This window comes from Ambystoma mexicanum, chromosome 14, assembly GCF_040938575.1.
Source record: "Ambystoma mexicanum isolate Mex_15411 chromosome 14, UKY_AmexF1_1, whole genome shotgun sequence".
Classification (NCBI taxonomy): domain Eukaryota; kingdom Metazoa; phylum Chordata; class Amphibia; order Caudata; family Ambystomatidae; genus Ambystoma; species Ambystoma mexicanum.
In genome coordinates this window covers 473,879,414-473,898,915 of record NC_090940.1, presented here as the reverse complement: position 1 = coordinate 473,898,915, position 19,502 = coordinate 473,879,414, and the positions used below count along the sequence as shown (strand labels likewise).

The following is a 19,502-nucleotide window of genomic DNA, read 5'->3' as shown; positions in this document are numbered from 1 at the left end:
TTGTTTTTGGAGATCTTCTTCAATTAACACCATTGAAAGATGAACCTATTTTTAAAACCTTAGGACACAAACTGTGCTGTAACACACTTGGCAGCATAGGAAATGTAAATCTCTGACAACATTTCCAATACAGAGAACTAACTCGAAACATGCGTCATTTTCCAGACCTCACCTTTGCTTAACATTTTGAAAAGCATTCAGATTGGTGTGCTTTCTAAGGATCCACAGTCTATCTTAAATAGTAGACTCAGCCATGAGCTATACGGGCGTAACACATCTGCTGCTGATGTCATGGAACAATTAGCACACACAAATGTGAAATGTATGTCCTTAAGGCCAACCCTAGCAAGCTGTGCACAATTCAGTGAAACAATGTTAAAAAAAGAAATGCTACCAATAGTGCAGATTAACTCCACAGACAAACTGGAAGTGCACGGTATGACACTGCCTATGTGTCAACAAACCCCAGCACAACTAAATAGCTTAGAAAACTGTATCTCCAACACAGCTGGTTTGGAGAAAATATTAACATTGTGTTTAAACTGTAGAGTAATGCTAAAACATAACCTTGACGTGGAGCAAGGTTTAGTTAATGGAGAACTTGGTACAGTTGTTGGCGTCCAGACATATCCACATGACAACAACATTCGGTTTGTCAACATCCACTTTGATAAACTTTCAGAAGTTAAATGGATAGGATGCTCAACAGCCTGATTCCTTCTTTTCAAAGACATGTATGTACGCAGAGAACAGTTTTCTCTGTCTGTTGCATATGCAGTCCCTATTCATAAATCGCAAGGTCTAATCCTAGATTAGGCATTGATTGACATTGGCAGCACAGTCTTTAAAGTAGGTATAAGTTACGTAGCACTGTCGTGGCTACTTACACTTGAAGGACTATTTCTAGTCAATTTTGATACAAGGAAAGTCAAGGCTGACATTGCTTGCATCGTATAGAGTACTGTTAGGGAGAATTCTCTTATAAGGGTAATTTCCCTTACCTATAGATTCCCCCAGCAGCTTTGCTGGATTTCAGGGGTTTCTTTTTTTTACGCCTACTAAGAGTGAGACTCTTTTTTTTCCCACTCTTAGTTGCATTTTGATATGTGTTTTAGGCTATTTTTGTGCTTATGGTCTATGGGGTTTTTCTCACCCTCATAGGTATCATCTTTTTACATGTGTGTTACACAGCACCCTCAGTGCAGTAACACAGGGGTGTCATAGTGACCCCCAAACATAGAGTCCATACCCTGGGAGTGACTTTTGTCTCCCAGGGCATGTACAGTCCCCATTGACTTTACTAGTCAATAGTTATGAACAAAACCAGTACAACCCATCTTACTATGGAAGTACTGGAAAGGGTTAATAGTTTTTCCCTGGTGTTCATTTTCGAGGGGGTACTGTCCAGTCCCTCTCTCCAAAGTTTCTGGCTGGTGGCAGTGGTTACTACCGTAAACATTCGACCGCAAATATTTTCCTATGGGATTTTCCCATTGTTCGAGGCTACCACTTTTACTGACAGCCTCTAACAAACCGCCGGTTTATTTTATTATTAACTTTAATCCTATGTTTTTTTTTGACAGAACTTTAATAATATTTCTTTTTCGTGTCTTTCTCTGAAATCCTAACCCAGGTTGGGGATCCTTTGTTCGTCCTTTTGGCGGGCTTCTGCACAGAGGCTCTCCTCTCAGCGCCACTGAGTCTGGGATAGACCGGATGTGTGGGAGGGGGAATAGGCACCCTGGGCAGGGTTGCCTAAGCAACCCAAGTCACACTCTGCCCTGATAGGCTGGTGGGTTCTCCCGCCAGGAGAGCCACCCCACTATGTGAGTGACAGCTAGGCTGTATGAATGGGTGTTTTTCTGCATAAACGCAGGGCTCTGAGGACTGGAGGACAAGACGTCGCCACTGGAACTAAGAAACCCGAAGAGAAGAGAAGCTGAAGACATCTGCAACGACTGAACCACCGGTGAAGCCCTGCTGCAGATCCTCACCACTTTTCTTCAATAACAAGAGAAGATCTTCACCTGCAAGAGCCTTCTTCCCTTGAGCTGGTGGGACCAACCAGTTTACCAATCGTGTTCCAAGACCTGCCTTGGTCGAATCACCAGTGCCCTGCACTCGGAGACCAGATAGCCAACCACCCGTCCACCACGGCCGCGATTTAAACGAGCGTACCTTTTATTCAGTTTCGGCATCACCGTGGCTGGCTTCTTCGCTGGGCAGTGCAGTGACTCGAACCTTCCTCCATGACGAGAGCCTCTCTTCCTCTGCTGGATCTCCCGAACTGCAGGAACTGCCAGGAACAACCACCACTGCAGGAGCCGTTTCCACTTTCAAGGTACATTGTTCCGCCAGGCCTCCCGCTTCGCGGGGTACTGCTAAAGGTGTTTGAAATCCTTTACTTACCTCCTGGGTTGGCTGCCCCTATCGTCTAACATTGTCTTATACCTTCTGCAACCGCCTTTTCAATTCGTTAAACAAAGACTTGACTGCAGCTACTAGAACAGTTTGATCCTGGGCACATTGCCTGTACCATTGACTCTGGCACAGGCCTATTGACTTTAGCTAAATCTGTTACAACTGCCTTCTCTAGATTGATTTTCATCAAGAAATGTGTTGGTGCACCTAAAACTCTTATAACCACCTTTCCTTCCCTTTCAAGTATTGTTGAAGTGCCATTTTGCTCGGTTTTCACCTAAGTATTGCCTATGCTAAAGTACTGCCTTACCTAACTTGTTCACAATCCACTTGGGAAGTGTTGCTGGTGTGTTTTAGAGTATAACCCTGTATAACTTGCCCTTTCCCTCCCTTTTGAGAAATTGTTAGAGTGCCATTTTTGCTTGGTTTACACTGCCATTTTACTCAGTTTTCACTCGTGCTCAAACTTGTCTACAATTTAAATAGGGAGTTGTGTATACTTTTCTTGACTGTTTTAACTTACTTTAATGATAGTGATTTGTGTGCTGATTTAAGAGTGTGTAAAATAAATATATATATATTCTTTTTGATACAAAGTGTTTGTCAGTGTTTCCTTGTTCCATAGTACTGTAGTCCTATTGTGTAAACCCTGAATACTGCTCATCTCCGTCTTGAGATAAGTCTGACTGCTTAGCCACAGCTACCAACTAAATCGTTGTGGTACAGACTGATACCAAAGGGGATTTATTGCATATACCGGTAGTCTTTATCTTTTGTAGTGCTCCCTAAGGGAACTGCATAGGATTCTGCCTCACAAGTACAACAGACTATTTGCACTCTACACACCCCATCTCGATATGTACCCTGTTCCCCAAAAAGGAAAACTTGTTAAAAGGAAAGTAATACAAACAGATCTTATAAGAGATCTCACAACAGTACCACCAAAGAAATTGAAATCAGCTGCTACGCCATCAAGTAGCACAACCACAAAAGGATGTAGTGCAAACGCAAATGCACATCCAACAGCACAAAGAAAGAGAAGTATGTTGTTTAAAAAACGTGGAGCTCCAGCAAATGACCCTGCCACAGAATTTTCAGGTCCATTCAAATTTTCCAACACAATTGTAAATTGCTTTCCAAATGTAGCAATCAATGTTCTCTTTCAATTGCCGCCAGTTTTTGAAAACATTTACTTCAACGGTGCAGACTAGTTGTGCTTGCAAATGCTCCTCCTTCATAGAAATGCAACAAACAATCCTGACAAAACGTAGTGTCTCATGAATAAGGCAGGAATTAGATTACTGTGCGGGAATGGTGAGATTCACCATAAACACAAAAGAGATCCACAAGAATGTCTCATGTACTTACTGCAAGTGCTCGAAAACACAAACATACCTATAAATCAAATCTTCCAGATTTCCTATATGTGGAAACATACATGCACTCTCTGCGATAATGTGGTGCTGGATCAAGTCCCTAATGGGCGCTTTGTGTATGTACCTATAGCTAATTGTCAATCCATTCCATTTCAGCAGCTAGTGCAAAATGCAAATCATTGCATATTATGTGCTGTTTGCAATTCAGACAATAGTTCCACCTTACACATAAACTCACATAGCCAGTACGTAATAGTAATGCTTTTAAGGTACAACGCAGATGGTACCAAAAACAACTGCAAGCTTACTAGCTTCACACACGGGCAAGTATCGCTTGGCAAGAAAACCTTCACAACAGTAGGCATAATTTACCACACGGGTGCCACAACCGGTGCAGGTCACTATACTGCATACATTAAAAAGAAATGTGGGTAGTTTGAATGGAAGGATACTTCCATTACTCTGAAACAGAGATTACCAGCAAATCTAGCAAATGCCTACCTAATATTCCTGAAACCTAAATTTACTCACTGACGTGTAAAAGTACCATAACCTACTGCCCGATAGCCACAAACAGGTATGTAACTCCAAACGAAAAATAACCTTCTGTCCTGTGAAACTGTAAGAACTTAGCATACACCAACTAGCCTGTGAGTACATCAGTTGCGCTGTTACAGTTTTTTCCCCAATGATTATAGACACAGAAACAACTGTGTAAAACACGCACTAATATTGTTTCACCCATAGTACTTAAAAAGTACTGAGTATGAAGGTCTACAAACTGTCCTCACTAACCTGTCAAACTACCAACTGTTAGACTATGTTAACTGATATCTAACTGTGCCCATACCACTGCAATCAATGCGGCAAACAGCATCTAACTGCACCCATAATACTGCAATGTTACTTGGAAATAGTGAAAAACTGAAATCCACCAATAGGACTGAAGGTGCTTCAAAATGTACCCTGCAAAACTGTGAACATTTGGAATACGCCAACTGGTGTCTAACTGCACCCATAATACCGCAGTATTACTTTCCATTACTACAAAAGTTAAAATCCACCAGAAAAAATGAAAGTTCTTCTAAACATCCCCTTCAAGACCCGTGAAGTATCAACAGTCAGAATGCGCCAACTGGTATTTCAGTAAACCCACAGTACTACAATGTTACTTCCAGTGCTCAAAGTGCTAAAATTCACCTTCAAGAATGGAACTTCTTCAAAAGATACCCTCGAGAACTGTAAAACTAGTAACAGTTAGAATATGCCAACAGGTATCTAACTGCCCCCACAAAATTGCAATATTGGTTTTCAATAGTACAGTACTTAAAATACATTAACAGGAATCAGAGTGCATGAATGGATAGTGTTGTAAAGTGAAAACAGAAACAGTTAGAATACGCCAACTGGTATCTAACTGCAACCATACCACCACCACCACTTCCAAAAAGCAAAACACATACACCATTTCAATTCCTCCTACTAAAACAGTGCTTGTGACAGCAAAACCATGTAGTTGTGCACCTTAAACTTTCCTGTAAGTACTGCACACCTCAATGAAACAGTGTGACACGTAACGTTAAATAAATGTACTAAGGTTTTTTTTTTTTATCCTGCATGGATTTTTTTCCCCACAGACCCAATGATTATGCAACCAAACACAGCAACTGAGCATATTGCACAGTAAACTTGTTTGAAGCATAGAACTTGTAATGTACTAATTATGAAGGTCTACAAAGTACATGAATATTTGAAACTATCTACGATATGACATTATGAAGTACCTTCCCTAACATGTTACAACAAACAGAATGTGTGCCTGCAATTGCACAATATTCAAAAGTGCTTCACTGGTATTCTATCACTGTGTTCCAAAAAGTATGCAGTGCCAGAACAGTATGTATAGTGAGTATGCGCTTATGAGTGTCATGCTTCTTTGTAATGGGCAAATTGCAATTCATGTTTTTGCAATGCTTATGCCAGTGGGCACATTGTTGGGTGCATGGCTGTATTATGCTGTGGTGGTTGTGACCAGTCCCTAGACTCTTGGGTGCACCCAAGGGTCTAGGGACTGGCCACAACCACCACAGCATAATACTTCCATGCACCCATGAATCTGGCCAGTAGCCCCAACCCACACACAAGTAACCCTTACCTTCCCAATTTGAACACTATCTGCACATATTGAAGAAGCCACAGGCCCTATTTTTCCCCAATGCCAATATCACCATAACATGTACTCTCCACTTCCCTACTGTAAGAATCCCTCATGCGGTCACCAAATTAGCACAAACATGTTTCTGCAACTGCCCACTGAATACTAGGTACTGCAATAGTTGTGGGTAAATTCGTGGTTGCATGGCTGTATGATAGTGCAGTCATTCTGCCAGTGCCTAGATTCTTGGACCTATGGCCTTTTATTAACCTATCCAAACATCCCCCTATCATCTACATTTCACTCACCTAACCTAAGAAAGCCTGCCTGCACTCACCACATAAGCTGTCTACCCAAAGGCCTGGTCTATGCACTACTGTACACATATGATTGTAATGGTTCTTTCAAAGAGCTAAATTCCACTTCTGTTAACCTACTATTACAGTACTTGCAGCGAGTGGCCAGACTCCTTGGTGCATGGCCGGATGCACCCAAGAATCTGGCCAGTGTCTAGAGCCAGGCCACAACCACCACAGCATAATACAGCCATCCACCCAGGAATGTGGCCAGTGGCCACAACCCACACGCATATGTCAGCCACCCGAGGCCCTGTCCACTTCTGTACACATGCTATTACAGTACTTGCAACAGTGGGCAGTCTCTTCGGTGCATGGCAAGAGTCTAGGGGTTGGCCACAACCACCACAGCATAATACAGCCTATACAAACATCCTCATATCATCTACATTCCACTCCCCTACCCTAATGAATCCTGCCTTGCATTCACTACATAAGCCGCCCGCCCAAAGCCCTGTCCCCAGACTACTGCAGTCTTCACGGACTGCCACCATCTGCACAGTCTTATTCCACCTGAACAAATACATCATATCAACCATCTTTTACTCCCCCACCCTTCCCAGACCCTCTTCCCAACACCAAATGACCCAAAACATGTTTCCCAGCCCTGTTTGCCACTGCGCTATTCGCGGATACAACATGGAGGGGGTTCCGGAACAATATGATGCACATCACGCTTTTCACCAACCCATCAACTGGCCCGTTTGGTGTCCGCGGACAACTTGCAGCCCTCCAGGCCAATCAGAGTCCTGTCCACGGATCGAACAGGGAAATGGGTCCTCAGAGCGGACCCAGATATTACTAATTTTTAGGGACCTACATTTTGCCTGTTGTAAAGAAAACTACTGGACGTATTTACACTAAATGTACAAAGGCACGCTTTCGGGGCCAGGCTGCTGCTCCTGCCGCAAATTTGGTGAAAATCCATCCAGCGGTTTTCTCAATTGCATCTATGGAGAAAAAAAATGATTTTTGGGCCCCCCCTATAACTTTGCCCCCCCTTGACGAAACCTCAACAAACTTGGCAAACAAATTCAACGCAGGCCATATACTTTTTTTGCAAACTTTGGTGAGGATTCATCCAGGGCGAGCAAAGTTATAAGCCGGCCAAAAAAGTGTTCTTCCTATGAGTTGAGCAACTTAACTATAACTACACGGCTGCTAACGGAGGCCGTGTATATAGATATATATATAGATATAGATATATATATATATAACTATTTGTATTTTTTGCTGGAGAATAGAACATAGCCAAATACATAAAGGTTACAGGAAGGACCCAATTATATGAATTATAATTTGGGTAGTAGGAAGGAGTAGCTAGTCAGTGATCGAGTGAAAGTGCCTCCTTTATTACGCATTAATGACTGCATGCAAATAAGACTTTCTTGTACCAACGAGTGGTGATCCCTACAATATATGGATAACTTCTACTCTACCTGTGTGTGACCACATCTTGGTTCCTATGACCTAGACGCAATTGAATTAGGGGAGAGGTATAAGAAATTAACAACTTTACTAAAACCTTTTGTGACCAAGCCTCGAGAGGCTCTGAAGGCTGTGACATTAAAGTGGAAACCATGGTATGATAAGAGATGTAGGCCGTGAAAAGGGAAACTGCTGACATTGATAAAGGCACACAGAGCTAGAGATAAGAATATTGCGCTCAATATGTTGAGCACCGATTTAATAAAAAAAAAAAAAGAAACCACTCCATACGGATAGCAACTGGGAGACATTATTAATGTCAATACGTACTAACAATAACATCTTTTTTTTGTTTGACATTTTTGCTGAACATAGGAATTTTGTGAGTCTGAGCATTAGGGTAATGGGCACCAAAGAAGACAATCATTTGATTATATGATTAATGAACTGGTGACAGACATCACCTTACAGAAAACTGGTTAGAGCACCATGGGCTGATGGGTACCAATAGAAATCTATACAAGTGAAACAGATTTATGGGCACCAGACCTAGCAGCTTGGCTCAACGTAGTAGCCAAATTAGACCTAACACCACAGTCATGGCGCTGGCTGAAATTATCTCCTTTTATGAAATACAAGGAGTGAACAATCAGTAAATTAACAACCGATTTCTTTGTTGTACTCAGCTTGTCAGCTTCAGGTTAGGGTTCTCTTGCAATACCTTTATGATTGGCTGTATGACAGTCGCATTATAACCCATAGCCAGGCAGGATTCCAAAGGGGCATGGGTACCATCGAGCAGAGCTTCAGACTCTCCCTAACAGCACAGAAATATGTGTCCCAGGACAGCAATCGAAGGAAGGTGCACCCCTAACTGGCAGGCTCACCATGGATGTCGAAGGAGACAGGGAACGTGTTCTTCCCGAACTGGGTCCCGCAGCCGCGGCTACCCTAGCGGGATCCGTAGCATGATGCTTAGCCTTCTTTTGGACCCCCTGTGCAGGGGCATCCTCAAAGGACCTTGGCCTCTTCTCAGAGGGAGCATGCTCATGGGACTGGCCAGTGCTGGATGAGGTATAACTGTGCCCGGAGGCAGAGTCAGAGGCCTTCCCCAACTTGAGCCATGCCCCTAACCTGCTGTAACTGTTCTTTGATCGGCTTCCTGGAAAACCAACGGCAAATCTTGTATCCTTCCTCATCGTGGTCCAGATGCAGGCAATACAAGCACTTGAGGTGTCGATCCTCGACATAGACATTGCGTGGTCCACATTTCGTGCATATCTTGAAGAGACTCCTCTTCTCTCCGGACATCTTAGAAGGTGCGAAGTAGGCCCAAGCATGGGCCTTCGAAACTTGAAGAAAATACTGGCGATGACAGCAAATCTTCACCGACAAGGGATCCCAGCAGCCTGTGGTCGATCAACAGAGGAAAAATCGGAGAAAAAACTAAAAAGTGTTTCCAAAAACCTCATTGTTAAAAAAACTACCAACACTGAAACGTGCAGTAAAAATCTGCATATGGCCACCGGGGGGTGGAATTTAGGGAGACTACTGTCATTGGATGGGGGCCGTATGACCCAAAGTAGAAATACAGTTTTCAGGCCAGAGCAAAAATGCTTTTCTTTTTTACTGAGGATTCCCAGCCTGACGGGCAATATGCATGAGCATGTGAATCCATGCTAGACCCATGATGGAGAATAGGAGTTACAGGTAAGTAACTTGTTCCTTCTGGGCAACAACTGGGGAAAACAAAGGTAATATCTGAGTTGGAGAGAAAACAAGGACAAAGGGGATTAATGTAGTCATTAATGGCATATTTTTAGAAAAGGTGCCATACTTTCATTATTTCGGTCTGCACTTCACAAGGAAGAGAATATGGGGGGACCATGATGGTAAGAGTGCAATTAAATGGATGAGAAATATTACAATCATAACACTTTTCTCTAATTTATACAGGAACAGAACAATTGGTCTAACACTCTCTGTTTGAGATGTGACAGGGTGATGAGCTTGACCATGTCAGGGGACAACAGGGATCCCTCAAAGCCTGGGGTAGCGGGCTACAAGGGCACATGCTGAAGCCAGTCCTACCCCAGAGGTAGGGTGAGTGAGCTTGGATGGCCCCAGTCCATGAACCCCCTGAATGTGCCTTGACTGTAATGACTGATACCACTTTCAATCCCCTGGATGCCATGGACCCACAATTCTGGTCTGAGTTCTCTTTGTGTCCTTACAGAACTATGCGGACCAGCATGCATTGCCATCCAGACCAAGTAAACTCAGCAGTTGGCAGGAGAAACCAGACGACTTCCATGCAGACTCTTAAGAACATGGCATCTGCCAAAGAAGACAAGCAGTACTTACTGCAGCCTGAAACAAGCGAAACGCTGACCCAACATCTCGCGGGGACCCTAACTGAGACTGACAAAATTTCCATGAACCAGAAGGGGGCAGGTCAAGGAGTTTTAAAATATATTTCACTGTAGCAGCCCTCTCTAGCATTAAGATCGCCTCAGATTGGACTCCAGAGTCAGGTGAAATGCACAGCCACATAGAGGTAAGAGGAAAGGTTACAGGCAAGAAGGCACATGTATAAAAATATTGGAGGTAAGGAGGTGGACTGAGAGACCAGGAAGAAGACAGATGGTGAAGCAGAGCTCTGAAGAGTCTGTGGAGAAATTGGATAGGATTACAGGTGAGGTATTTTGTGTGAGAGAGATTAGTACCAGTGGAAACAGTGCACCCATGATTGTGTGTTTGAGTGAGTTTGGAATAAAAACTAGGCGAGGGAAGGGAGAGAGTGTAGAGGGTGGGAGAGAGTTAGAGAGAGGGGCAGTGAGAGTGTAAGAGGTTTGTTTGTTTATTTATTTCTATAGCACACCTTAACCCAGAGGTATCTGGGCGCATTCAACAATTACAAGTGTTGCAGGTATACAATGGTCATGGAGTGCAGAATTGCAAGGATATACAATCGGACAGTAATACAGACACTAAGTTACAAGTAATATGCAATCCTAGGTTCGGAATTGGAAGTTCAGAGATGAGAAAGGTATACAGTAGATAGAGGGCAAAGTAGTTTTATCATTTAGACTTTTGGAAGTTAATCCTTCTTCGTAAGCTATTTGATAGAGAATGACTTGGTTTCATGGGAAGTGGGGGAGCGAGTGAGTGATAGAGAGGATGGAGTGGCACGAGTAGTAGAGGGGAACTTTGTAGGATGGCGAGTAGTATGTGGAGGAAAGAAGTGTTATAGATAGAAGGGAGAGGATTGTGAGAAGGCCGGAGGACAGAGGAGAGAGAGGTAGGATGAGAAAGAAAAGGGGGAGAGAGGGGAAGCCAGAGAAGACTGGGTGGGGAGGTAGGAAGGAGTTGTAGGTGTGAGTAGAAGGTGGAAGAGTACAGGTAGGAAGACTAGAGAGGAAGTAGGAGTCGGAAGGGGAACATAGTGAAGAGGTGTAAGATCAGGGAAAGGAGTGAGAGGGAACAGAGAGTGTGTAAGAAAACACAGACACCACCTTGTATCCTTAAAACCATCACTGTGGGAACACTGGAATAGAGTACCTTTAGAAAGTCCCAAAGGGAGTAAGACAGATAATGCCTTGACTTTTGCATAGTAGAGAGGCTATTCTAGACAGTAGGGGTTACGGATCTTTAGTATTCATGCAGTGCTGGGGGACAGGGAAGTCTGGGCTAATGCTTAGGGAGCCCATGCAGACTGAGGGACCAGCTAGAACAACCCTATAGTCGAATTAGACTGCTCTTGAATCCCCTATGAGAGAGACGAATCTCACTAATAAAAAACCTTGAACCATCTTTAGATTTGTGAGTTTCTTAAAGCCATCTATGACAGAGATGAATGTGTGGAAGGCATATTTATATGGGGGTGAGATTTGGGGACCCTCTAAGGTGAAACATAGTTAAAATAGAGAACATATTTTTAAATATACTCTGGGCGTGATCCACTCACTCCAAATATTGCTGTCATTTGGAATTAGATTGAATGCAGATTTAATTTCTAATTGCAGTGAAACCCATTTACTATGGGGTAGGATTATAAGGGAATACATCTCTTCAAGAATACAAGAACGCCATTCAGGATGTCTAAAATTGTGATTGAAGCAACAACTACCATGGTTCCCACACGTACAAGACTGGTTGAGATAAATAGGCTAAGGGATTTTTTGGGATTACCCATGCACCATGAATAAGAAATCAGAAGTTCAGGTATAGAGAAAATCTCAGGAATTGTTTTGAGTCATTTTTGTATAGTAGACACAAAGCAGACTGTTAGTACACTATTCGATAATTAAAACAGATAGCGGTTGTTAGGAGTATTTAAATACAATGCAGCCACCATACATTAAGAGCATAGATGTACATTTTTGATTGGGAATTTTGCAGGTTTACATTTACTAGCTAATGACATCCTATTTTCGGGGGAAAGTGTGTATACTGCAAGATTGAAAAGAAAGCTGCCTAGCAGTTTGCTCCCACTTTTTAATCACTTGCCTAGGATGAATTTATGAGCATGCCTTAGAAATTATGAAATTAGGAACCTGTAGCCTGCACTACAACTCTGTAAATACACAACAAATTTTGCAGTGAGTGCGTTTGTGTTTAAAACGTGGGTGAACCACACTGCTATTTTTAAAACCATGAGTTCTAACTCTAAGTCCGAGGACGGTGAAGATGGGGGTAATCTAGAAAAAACAATGGTCAAAAAGATGCTATGATAATTACTTGACACATCGTTTAAGGGTAATTTTATCACCTGAAGATATTATATGATTTGATGAGACTGTGATGAAATTTAGTACGGTTTTATCATGTGTAAAGTATTGTATGACATGAATATATTCTGTTATGTTGCTTTCAATACTTATGTCGAAGTAAAGTTATAAGAAACTATTGAAGATAATGCAAGTATGTATGTTGATCAGAAAATAAGCAAACCATCGCAAATTCAGATCAGACGCACTGACCAGAATAATTCAGTGGTCCAAGGTGGTGTTGAAAGCTGCAGAGATCGAACATAACCCACAGAGTGTTCTTGTGCTTCTTTTTGTTTTCCTGAGACAATTGTCACAGAAATCTATCAAAATTAACTATGTACCATGTTGGGGACGAAAGCCCGACTCTCTATCATCCAGAAAGTGGTGTGTATCCACAAACTCCTGTACTTGCGTTGTAGCCACCTATTCGAGTACCTTCAACATAAAAGGGGCATTGGCTATAGGGAAATCGTTATCTGGTAAATTAGGGTCATTGGTAGTATTATTTATGCAATCTACCACCTTCATGAACGTTGCTCCCTTTTCCTTTTTGTCTTTTACCTTTTTTCTTTTAATTGTGCATTAGACCTCCATTTCCTTTTTTTTTTTTTATCCCACTGCAAGGTAAACCAAAAAAGTATTCTTTGGTGAGTTGACTATGCAGCATTTGCACAATGTTTTTTATGCAATAGGGCACATTTTATAGTCTTCATTTGCCCACGTTCTGAGAGCACCCTGGGACTCATTTTCAAATGAACAGAGGAAAATGAAAGCGTAAAAGCATTTTCCACTCCAGATATTCTTTGTACCTTTCCAAAGTACATGAGGGCAGCAAAGTGGAGTTTGCTTCTCCGCTTCGCTTTCCTCCTTCTTTGGAGAGAACTTGGTTTTATGCAGTTGGATTCCTTTGGACTTTATTCTAAAACGCTGGCAGCAAAGTGTAATTTGCTTTCTGTGTTTTATCTCTCACAAAGCAAAGAGTAAAAGTCAAGAGTAAAGGCCATTTTGCCTTCATGTACTCTTCACAATTAAACTCCGTTTTCTGAGTGTTGAACATTGCATGCAGGGGACCATCATAAGTGCAAGCCTTGGTGGTCTCCTGTATGCAATTGCCATATCTTATGATCTCCTCTGTCTACTTCCAGGCTAGAGCCTGGTAGAAAAGAACTATGGAAAGCAAAACAGTTAGACAATTTTTAGGTGCTTGAAAGGACAAAATCATTAAGGGCACATGTTTCTAGAATCTGGAAATTCTTGGACAGAGCGAAACAATCCTCTGGCAGGAGAGCACTCCAAAAACGAGCCGGAAATATTACCATAAAAAATGCAGACACCCAATTAGTAGGAATCTTTCCTCGGATACAATTGGCCAAAATTATGCGATGTGCAAACACTATTAATAACACGTTAGTCTGCTTGGCTTTAAGGCGGAGTGTTCTGCTATGGGTTTTCAGTTCAGTGTTAAAAAGATTATTTATATGCAATTACTGGTTATCTTTTGTTTTGGTTTTAGGCCCTTGCATCTTCCAACTAAGGCTCTTCTGACTGTAGAATCATTCAGCATCTCCAGAAGCGTTGCCTTGGATAAGGTGTCTTCTACTCTTAGGTATGTATATATAAATACGCGTCTGTGTGTGTATATAATTTTGTGGGTCTATTGAAGATGGTAACTGACATTGATAGCAAGAGCCACATCTTTGTAGGTCCTATTACTCATGCATCCCCGTCGCCATTCCTCCTACCTCCCCATTTCTCCATACTGTATGGGTGTCCACTCATTGGAGACGGGACCACAGCCAGTGGTTTCTCCTTTATATTTGAAGGCATACATGCGCACAGCCGCTGCTATCACTCCACCCTTCAATCCCCAACCTCCGGCAGCACCCGTCAATCCTAACCTCAGGCAGCATCCATCAATCCCTTTTTCTGTGCGAACGAGAACAGTTGATTTCATGCAAGTGCTTGCTTTTGGCCTGCAGTTTCCCCAGGTGTTTTCTTTTGTGAGTTTTCTGTCTCATAGCCTTTGGCACATGTAGGAGTCTTCTGGATACTTCGGTTGGACTTCTTCCAAGAGCCCCTTCCCTGAGTAGGACTGCACATGCTCTGCTTAGAGTGACTCATGCGCCATCAACGTCGGGACTCTTGTGTAGCTAGTCCCAAAATTAACCCAAGGGCCCTACAAAAAATGCACCCAGTTCAGGAGGTAGACTTTATACAAATTCCCTTCATTTAAAAGACTTTGCAAGGAAGAAGACCACAACGGACAAGGTAAGGTAACCCTCTTGTTTTCCAGGATAGCCCAGCAGGGCCCTCCTCCCATTGGAGTTTCTCAAAGGGAAGGGCTCACACTGTTCCTTCATCATACTGGGGACTCCCCAGAAAGCTTGTACAGACACTTCTACCGTGAACATGCTGAGGGGCATCCAAGCTCTTCTGCCAGACCTTGGTCCAAGGGCTGTAGGACTACATTCCCTTGGCATGCACAGAGGACATAGTGAGTTCTTCAGCAGGCCTAGACCCGACAGGATGCCTGTAAATGCAATGACTACTGGAGATTTCCACTGTAAGGATCCTAGGCCTACCAAGCTATGCCTCAAGTTCCAACTCACCACTAAACCCGGGTAATTCCCGAGGAATCTGCGAGCAAAGGGCTCTGCGCCAGCCGGATGGTAACTTCCTGCTTGGTTCAGAGAAATGCAGCAATGAAAAAATAGTGTTCAGTCGAGATGCTCAAACTTAGTCAGAGACAGAAAGACGCCCCAGGGGTATCGGGCACCTTGTTCCCTGATCAGACTGCAGTCTCCTGCAGTGACCAGATATGGCTTTGCCCCTTGCATGCATGGTCCTCTGTGGCGAAGTAGAAATTCAGTGCCTACTCACAGTCCTCATCAACTGTGAGATTTGTGGACCCTTGGACGACATCGGTCCAGCAACCTCAGGGTCCGGTACATAAATTGTTTTCATCAGCTACCCCCTTACTTGAAGAATAGAATCAGTGCACTGGGCAGGCTTGTTAAGACAGATTCTGTTTTATGGGGTTTATGAGGTTGCAGCAAAAGGCAGATCTTCTAAAGTCCTTGATACAGGGTGTCTTGCTTCTCCCGGCTCTAGCAATGGGACCTCCACACATGCTTTTTGTCAAGAAACCGCAACCACGTGGACTATGAAAACCTCCGTCCCCAAGCACCAGTCAGAGAGGTTACTACAAAGACTCGCTGACCGGTTATTGGGGCCACAGGTAGGCGAGAGCAGGAACACAGGACCCTGGACCGCTGCAAGGAAAAGACAATAGTAAAACTACTGACAGTGCTTTTGTGGACAACAGTGTTTAGGGCAATAGACAATGGACAACTATCTAGATGGGGACGGTGTTGTGCTGGAAAGAGGGTCTCTACACCTGATGTGCAGCTATGAGTACTTAAGGAACAGGAAGGCGGACCCAGCAGCTGCAGATTGATGATGGCATGCAGAAAAGAAAGGAGAGATTCTGCTTTGTGTTCCTATAGGTACAAGGGTGCTGCCAACACGCGTGGAACAGCAGGAGGCAGCAGAAGAAACTTCCGTAGCAAACCAGCGATTGCTTGAGTTAGCTGTAAATGAGGACGAGTACAAAGGCAATCTGGTGGACAGTCCGTGGTCGTAAACAATACAGGGGTTAAACAATCCAAAACGTGATACAAGCGCAGTCCAGTAAGCAGTTTGTGGTTGTCAGTAGTGCCAGGTTGAACAATCCAAACGTAAGGCAGGCGCAGTCCAGGGACGAAGCGAAGAATCCAAAACCAAAAAGATCCAAGGTAACAGAGTCGAGGAGTTGCATAACAACTGCTGAAAACAGCTGACGAGCACTGTTCTAGGGGAGCGACTTCCTTATGAGCGTCCCGTTCTGATCACGTGATTGGAACTTGCATTATCACGTGATCGGTTCCGCGTTGCTCGGCTGTTGCTTGTGCTTCGTCCCCACGGCAACCGCAATCTCCATTGTGGCCACTGACGCCACGGTTGCCGGAAACGACGTGCAAACAGGCCGTCCGCAATGGGAAGCCCAGGACGCCTCACACCAAGATGCCGCCGCTGGGTGCACACAGAAGGCTTCAAGGTAGGGGGGCTGCCTGGGGTAACTGGGTGTAAGGGTGAATCTGTACCATGCGGACATCTAGGGGTAATGGAGTGTGATGTGGTAGGCGTGACACTTTGGTCACAGGCTCCTCACACTGCTCGAACTCGGCGATCCTGATATCTACAGCTCTGCATGGTGATCCAGTCGCGGTGGAGAAGCGCTCTGGAGAATTAGGCAAAGCACGGCTCAGGATCAGAACATTGAGCGTTTTTTATGTTATCAGGAGAAACGGTCATACTAACCAAATCAGTCACCTAGCTCATATCACTGGCAAGCAGGCCAGACTCGCTGCCCAAGGGGTTTTACTTGCTCCTCTCCTGCTCCCCCTCCTCCAAAACATAGAAGCGATGAGATGAACATCCAGGTCCACTGGTCGTCTGTCATTAGCAGACTAACACTGGACATCTATACTTGATGTCACCACTTAGTGAGTACTTGGGTTTGGTGAAATCAGAGACCTCTGGGTCTTCTCGCATCCTGTATCCTGTCTGTCACTTTTGCCAGACTCAGGATGTGTTGGATACAGCTGCACCTAGCACAACATTGGTCTCCCGTAATGGACAACCAGTTGAAAGCTATTTCTATTCCTTCCGACCTACATCAGGATCTTCTATGGGCAAAGTGCACCCAGAACCTTTTTGTGGGGGCTCTGCTAAAGGCTCCCTACTAGTCAGCGGTGGTCACACCAGATTCCTTCTTGGAATGTTTGGGGCCACTTTTTAGGAGAACTCAGCCCATGGTGGGAACAAAACGTGCCACATAAACGTCTTAGAGGTCCAAACTATCTTCAATGCAATGCGGTCTTACATACCTCTGACTCATGACATGGTGGTGCTGTTGCATACAGAAAGCACCACTTACATTTCTTAGGTTAACAAACAGGTTGGACAAACTCTCCAGAGCTCTGTTTCCTGACTATAGAGTTGTGGGAATGGGCTATCCAGCACAACAACTTCCTCATAGCAACACACCTACCTTGCAATCTGAACACTGAGGCAGACCGACTAAGCAGATTATGAATGGGAGCTCTGTCTGCTCCCTGTGTTTTCAGGAGGTGTTTCGCCTTTGAGGAAACCCACCCGTGGTCCTCTTTGCTGCCACGGTCAACTCTGAGTGCTGCTGGTTCACCTCCTGAATGGGTCTTGAAATTGGGGCTCTGTGGGGTTGCATTTCAAATTGATTGTAACAACAGGCCTTTTTATGCATTCTCGCCCATCCCTCTGCTTCAAAGGGTATCAGCAGGGTCGGTCTGGGCCATATAATTGTCTCGGGCACCAATGAAAAAGTGGCCACAGTTGAAAATGCCTATTCATTCCTTTTGTGACACGGTTTGAATAGTACCCAAGGGAGAGTTTTGATCAAATGTGATGTAAATTGTGCATTTTAAAGAATATTTATTCAGCAACACTGGTCAAAACTACTAGCTGCATAGTGAAGTAACATCAATCTGGCTCACATTTGCCAAAAAAGTGGGCCACTTTGACCCAATAAAACTGGCCCACACCAGCATTTTGTGTTTTTGGTTCGGCCACAGGCCTATTGCCCTATAGGACCACAAACAACAATGAACAAATCCTGGTATCCTATGAGAACGGTTGAACCTCTCTAATTGATGTTCCGGTACTTATATCTTGAAAAAATAGGTATAGTACAACACAATTCATCCAAAAATGTAATTTATTATAATTGAGACCCTAAACTAACATGACGGTTGATCATATTCAATACAATTGTATTGCTCAATTTTCATAAAAAATCAAAACTCAAGTCAAATACATAGACACAAATATAGCAGCATATCACAACATCACAAAACGAATGTGTCACAAAAAACATATATTCCCGACATGTAACATGTTTCAGTTCTTTATGCCTTTGTGTGGCTGAACTTTCTTCAGGGGAATCAATTCTTATTCTTTTAAAATTCCTTCAACATCGTGCGATAGGGGTCCTAAGGACATCCACCAACGGATGTCATAAAAAGCCTGTAAAACAAAGAGGCAAATGGCCTTCAGTTCCCAGTCGTACCATGCAATACACAAATTACTACCTTCACCACCTACATAGGACAAAGGCCTAAAAGGTGAGAAGGGACTACCACCCGTCACCATGACAGAATCCTCAAACGTCTAAAAGATCACCCTTGAAGTGAAAAGTAATTCCAGAAAATAAAGAGCCGTTAATTGCCACTTCATATAATGCGATACATCAATTAATAAGTTCGCCTGACCACTTAGATAGAGGTCATGTCCATCTAATGGGTGCTTAAGTCACCTGGGGAATTGAAGGAAGTAGAAACCACCACCAGAAAACAATCTTTAAAGGAGAGTTCCGGGACTTTTTTTTAATTGTCCCTACGGTTCGGCCATTTGTTTTTAAGCATAAATCGGTAGATCGTAGAAAACTTTCCTATGGACCATACCCGACTTTTCGTCCATTAACGCACTCCAAATCAGCCGCCATTTTCTGATAATCCACTCACTTGCCGCATCGCCCTGGCTCACCTGCTTTTGCGGCACTAAATCAAATCCCCCGCCCCTGAAACAGACTTTATCAAAACATTCATATTCCCCGCCTCTATCCGTGACGTGACTGTGCTGCGTAGGCAAACGCGCCCATGCGTCTTCTACGCGACTCCACACAGAACCCGGAAATCAACACAGATCAGCTCACAACACAGCGCGCCACAATTCGCAATATGAAACTGTACTTTTAAATCAAACCGCAAGATTGTAAATTTGGTAAAGTACATTTATTTGACATCAAATGTTTAGAGAATATTCAGCGATTTTCATTTTTATTTGCTCACGTTCGAAAAGGTTCGTTTTGAGGCACGCGATGTTCCTTTGCTGTACACAGGGTCTTAGATCATCTCAC

The 19,502-nt window shown here is 43.6% G+C and overlaps 1 protein-coding gene across 6 annotated transcripts in view; it reads left to right on the top strand.

The window, feature by feature from the left end:
• Nucleotides 1–19,502, top strand: part of ATG2B (autophagy related 2B) — a 5,509,925-nt gene that overhangs the window by 3,024,658 nt on the left and 2,465,765 nt on the right. For all 6 annotated transcript variants that reach the window (XM_069637692.1, XM_069637689.1, XM_069637687.1 and 3 more), the window contains one exon: nucleotides 14,022–14,114. In XM_069637692.1, coding sequence (XP_069493793.1) covers nucleotides 14,022–14,114 — 93 coding nt within the window. The remainder of the gene's footprint in view (nucleotides 1–14,021; nucleotides 14,115–19,502) is intronic.